The sequence below is a fragment of the Chrysochloris asiatica genome, unplaced genomic scaffold (assembly GCF_000296735.1).
Source record: "Chrysochloris asiatica unplaced genomic scaffold, ChrAsi1.0 scaffold00075, whole genome shotgun sequence".
Classification (NCBI taxonomy): domain Eukaryota; kingdom Metazoa; phylum Chordata; class Mammalia; order Afrosoricida; family Chrysochloridae; genus Chrysochloris; species Chrysochloris asiatica.
This window is the reverse complement of record NW_006408593.1, coordinates 14,466,534-14,472,303: the sequence shown is the minus strand read 5'-3', so window position 1 is coordinate 14,472,303 and position 5,770 is coordinate 14,466,534. Positions and strand designations below refer to the sequence as shown.

The 5,770-nt window shown below is 37.6% G+C and overlaps 1 protein-coding gene across 1 annotated transcript; it reads right to left on the bottom strand.

The window, feature by feature from the left end:
• Window positions 1-3,683: 3,683 nt before the first annotated feature.
• Window positions 3,684-4,610, bottom strand: LOC102815727 (olfactory receptor 4B1-like). The gene has a single exon (XM_006865108.1). The coding sequence runs from the start codon at window positions 4,608-4,610 to the stop codon at window positions 3,684-3,686; it is 927 nt and encodes a 308-aa protein (XP_006865170.1).
• Between the last annotated feature and the right edge of the window lie 1,160 nt (window positions 4,611-5,770).

The window sequence follows — 5,770 nt, the reverse complement described above, 5'->3', positions numbered from 1 at the left end:
TTCTTGGATTATTTGCTCAGCTTACAGGTTCAGTAAGTATGGTGAAAGAATACAACCCTGTTGCACACCTTTCTTAAATGTAAACCATTCAGTGTTCCCATGTTCTGTTCGAACAACTGCCTCTTGGTCCAGGTACAGATTCCTCATGAGCACAATTAAGTGTTCAGAAATACTCATACTTAGCAATGTTGTCCATAACTTCTCATGATCCATCCAATCTAAAGCCTTTGTGTAGTCAATAAAACACAGGTAAATATCTTTCTGGCATTCTCTGCTTTCAGCCAAGATCCATCAAACATGAGCAATGATAGACCTCACTCCACATTCTCTTCTGAATCCAGCTTGAACCTCTGGAAGTTCTCTGTCAATGTATGCTTGCAGCCATTTTTGTATTACCTTTAGTAAAACTTAACTCATACTGGATATCAAAGATATTGTCCAATGATTTCTGCATTCTATTGGGTCACCTCTCTTTGGAATGAGCACAAATATGGATCTCTTCCAATCAATTGGCCTCATAGTTATCTTCCAAATTTCTTGGCATAGATGAGTGAGTACAATTTTCATTCCATCAATTCCTGGTGCCTTGTTCTTTGCCAATTCCTTCTGTGTACCTTGGACTTCTTCCTTCAGTATCATTGACTCTTGATCATATGCTACCTCTTGAAACGGTTGACCATCAACCATTTCCTTTTGGTACAGTGATTCTGTATATTCCTTCCATCTTCTCTGGGTGCTTTCTGCATCATTCAATTATTTGGCCAGAGAATCTTTCAATAATGAAAGTTGAGGCTTGAATTTTTTCTTCAGTTCTCCCAGCTTGAGAAATGCTGAGAGTGTTCTAACCTTTTGGTTTTCTGACTCCAGATCTTTTCACATTTTGTTGTAATATTTGACTTTGTCTTCTTGAGATAAACTTTGAAATTTTCTCTTCAGATCTTGTACCTCCTCATTAAATAACATTTGAAATTCACTTCTTTAGTCATACTAATCATGTTTCAAGTGTTCAGTAGTCATTAGCATATTTTATAGCACAGATACAGAACATCTCTGTTTTTTCATGAAGTTCTGCGGAACACAAGTGTAGAGCATTAGCAGTCCTTTCAGGTCATGAGGTTGAACCTCCGGGCCAAGAGAGTAGAATCTATATTTCTGGTAATATTATGAGACCTCATAAAAGCTCTGCACTTCTGTGCTTCAGACTCACTAAGTTGTTGTATTTGTTTGTTTGTGTGTTTGTTTGTTTCTCTATTACATTTAGTCAAAACTATTTTCAAAGTAGTAGTCTAAGGCATTCTACCAATTTTTCTACTAAGAGGTTATATTATATGTATCCTCTAAAAGGTGTCTTTGATTTCATTATATATGTGACAGAATCACAACTGAGGACTAACTACATGGTCTTAACAATATTAAGTGGCAGGATTAGGCTGTTTCTACTTCTGTGAATTGAGAAGCCATTTTTTATTGTCACAAAGTTTTCTATTACTTGAGACAATTTTTTTTTTTTTAATATGCTTTGGTTCCTATGTTTTTTCCAGGGAGATCAGAACAAAATTGAATGATGAATTCTCTGTAGACCCACCAAATGTCAAGTCTCAGAAGGTGAGATAATCCTTGAAAAACTTGACATATTTATTATATGTCCATGCAGTGTTCAATGGTTCATAGTACTCTGATGATGTTCTATCAGGATTTCTCAGTGAGGAAACCAATCCTTCACATGAGTAAGGGTCTCCCTTCCCAGCATGCATCCTAAAGTCCTAACCTGACTTAATACAAACAAGGCATTGCAAGAAAAAGAGGGTAGTTCCACTAAGATTGGCTCTGGACAATTAACAAAATTTAAGAATATTCAGCATAAAAGAAAAGGAAACTATGTTATAGTCAACATTTTTTAAAGCTTTATTGTGAATTGAGTGTTTACAGTGGAGATCAGCAATTTAACACTCAACAAATAACATTTTGTTTCATTGCAATAATTACAATCCCTTCCATGCACCATTAGTTAATAGTATTTACCTCTATTCCCTTTTCTTTTTGATGTACACAAAAACACACAGAAAATATATATTTGTTTAAATGTCCAAAGGGCATACTTTGCAGGCCAGACTCCTACTCGCAGGCACACAGACTTTCTCATTCCCTGGGCCTAGAGTCCTCAGCTGCTGTAGCTCTCTGTGTCATTGCTTCTGCCTTTGTCTCCACTGTCACTGCTTTTCTGGTTAGGATCCCATGCTCCACTCCTGCTCTTCCCTCTTGATGGTCCTAGGATCCTCTATTCCTGGAATGAAAGATTAACTACTACTCCTTTTGAGTTTCACATTTTCTACATTCACAGTTGTGACAATCACAATTAGTTATGATAACAATTGTTCATTATTGAATCAAAAAAATGCTATCCCCATCCTCCCCCATCCCGTTTCACCAGACCCATCTAGACAAGAGGAAAACTATTCAGTGAGGATTCTACCTTACCGCCCTCATTCTGAAACTAAGTACATTCATGAAAGCTTGTAAGTCAGCCACTTTGTGCCTTTATAGTCCTCCATTTTTGGTGGTCATTTCTATCAACCCAGTATATTGAAGAGGCAAACTTAATCCTTGATATGAAGAAGCCTTCCCTTTTGGTAGGAATTTTGAGCAACTACATTCATAAGCAAAGGTCCAGTTCATCAAATTGCAGTAATTTACACTTACCTCCTGTACCAAACTTCTTTATATTCATCTGGTTGAGTTCTGATCAGCAAGCCACCCAAGCTAGGTCAAATGGGTACCATCTGTAAGTTTGGGAGCTCTCACATACCTCTTCCCCCTTAAGATGAGCTGGCCATTTCACTCTTAATTCTAGGCCCCAGTGGCTAGGTCAGTGTCCATGGGTTTGGGTGTTCCCAAGTGTCTCTCAACTTCAGACCATCCAGCCCTCCCTCTTCTCTCTTTCATCTCAAGGTCAACAGGTGTCAATGGAACATGGCCAAACTCAGCCCAGGTCTTCATTGCTACATTTTTCCCACTTCCACTCACAAGTAGAAGAGAGTGGTCACCAGAAAGCTTACAAGCCTGCTCAGGTGTTCCCTTTGAGTTTCAGTCTTAGAAGCGGGTTTATTCAGATAGGCTGTATAGTCAACATTTATTTAAGAAGTATTTATTGATATAGAAAAGATTTTTGCACAGGCATTAGAGGGTTGTTTATTCAACAAGCATTCATAAAGCACCAACTATTTGCACAATATTTAGGCATACAAAAATGAAGAAGAGACAGTTATGCTATTGAGAACATACAGTCTAGTGAGAATATATAAAATTATTACAATTACAATTGTAATAATAATGGCAATGATAAAACATGTACTATGATCATGAGCATAAAAAATTTTAATTTAGTCCTACAAAAACATGTTCTCTTTCTCATTTGGCTTAAATTTTCATACTACCCAATCCCATGATATCAGTGGATATTATGGAATCTATCAATTTTCCTAACACTTAAGAAAAATAATCTGACTGATCCTTTGTATATTACATCAGGATATAGGCAGTTTTTTGTTATAAAGGGAAATCATAACAGTAATAAAATTAAGTCCTTACACTTATTCAGCCATTCTGAACATCCTACTAAAATAAAAATCCATTTCAAGAACATAGAATAATAAGGTGTACATTTTATTATCATTTTCCCATTTTCAGTCTACCCTTGAGTTCTTCTTACCCCACAATCTCCTCATAGCATTTTTCACCTCTGCATTTCTGAGTGTGTAGATGATGGGGTTCAGCATTGGGGTGATGACAGTGTAGAACACAGCCACCAGCTTATCCTCAGTGAAGGTGGAAGAGGGCCTCATGTAGAGGAAGATAGCAGGCCCAAAGAACAAGATGACCACTGTGATGTGAGAGGCACAGGTAGAGAGGGCTTTGCGCCTCCCCTCAGCAGAGTGGTTCCTCAAGTTGACCAGGATGACAATATAAGACAATACCAAGATAAGGAAGGAACACAAGGCAATTAAGCCACTGTTGGCCAATACAGAGACACCCTCCACAAAGGTGTCAGTGCAGGCAAGCTTGAATAATGGCAGAAGGTCACAGAAGTAGTGGTCAACTATGTTGGGGCCACAGAAGGGCAATTGGATGGTGATAAGAATCTGAATTATGGAGTGTAAAAAGCCCCCCATCCAGGAACCAGCTACTAGTATATGACACAGTTGACGGCTCATAATGTTCATATAATGAAGAGGCTTGCAGATGGCCACATAGCGGTCATAAGCCATCATCACAAGTAAAAGAATCTCAGTGACCCCAAAGAAGTGGAAGAAGAATATCTGAGCCAGACAGCCCTCCATGGAGATGGTTTTAATCTTGGTGAGTAAATCAGTGATGAATTTAGGGACAACAGTAGAGGAGTAACTGATCTCCACCAGGGACAGGTAGCTAAGGAAGAAGTACATGGGGGAATGAAGACTCTTGCTGACACTGACTGTCAACACGATGAGACCATTGCCCACTAACGTGGCCAGGTACACGGGAAGAAATATCACAAAGCACACTCTCTGCACCTCTGGGTCCTGGAAAAGGCCAGTGAGAATTAGCTCAGTCACGTTATTTGTACTGCCCATCGGTTCCATTTGGGGAAGATGGATTTCAGATACAAGCCCTTTAACAAAACAAATTCAATCATTACACCAATCTCACATGTTTGTAACACCTGTTTTTTTCTAGAGCCTTGTCACACATATTATCTGACAGGTTTATGTATGAATATTTGAATGTGTTTAGTCATATAGTATATTTTTATTAATTTGGTGTTTAATAGCCTAATCTATACAAATGCTATTCAGATAACCTTACAAAAACTCCATAATCTTCATATTACAAATAAGATAAATGAGACTCAAAGAGGTTGTGAATTATACAACTATTCCTGTAAGGCATGGACCCAGGACTAGAACCAGATTATTGTATCCCAGTTCATATGTCATTTCAAGTATACCACATTGAAAAAATGAATCACCATTTTCAGCACTAATAATATTATATTAATTACTAAAATTTCTTTCATTCTCAATGTTTTCTCACATTATTTTTGTCTTTGAAATTCTCAAGTGATCCTCTACTCTGGAATCCCTTGTTTCCTCCATTTCTCCCTCAGGAATTCCTTTCTCATTGATATTTCTCCCTTTCTAACAAGTCTCTTTGATATTTATTCCTTACTTGAACTATGTAAGTTTCTAAATTCTCTCAGGGCCTGTGGCTTTAACTAATTTCATAGCTTTATGAGTTTTTATAAACATGTTGAAGAAACATTGGCACCTAAGCATGAAATGGCTATCTGAAAGTTGTTCAGGATATTATTGCTGTCATTCATTAGGTGTCATTGAGTCAATTCTGACTCATAGAGACACTATATACAGCATAAGTATATGTCAGGGGATAGCTCACTATTAAATAATGATTCATATATAATATATGGAGCCCATTCATTTGCCTATTTCTGTTTTACAGTTTGCTGGTCATTGTTAACCATTTTTGGCAATAGGCAGTGGTAATTAACCATGCTAGCCAATAAACAAGAGATAATCTCTGTTCTATTCAGGTGTCTCCTTACCTTTTCATAAATACAAATTGCTTCCCATCACAAGAGCTTCCTTCTTATTTTTCACGCTACTGGTATGCCTACCTCAAATCTTCTCCAAATTCTATCCTTTCTAAGTTTATTGGGAGCACTGTGGCTCTGTTGGATAAGCACTGGACTGCTAACTATAAGGTAGGTAGCCTT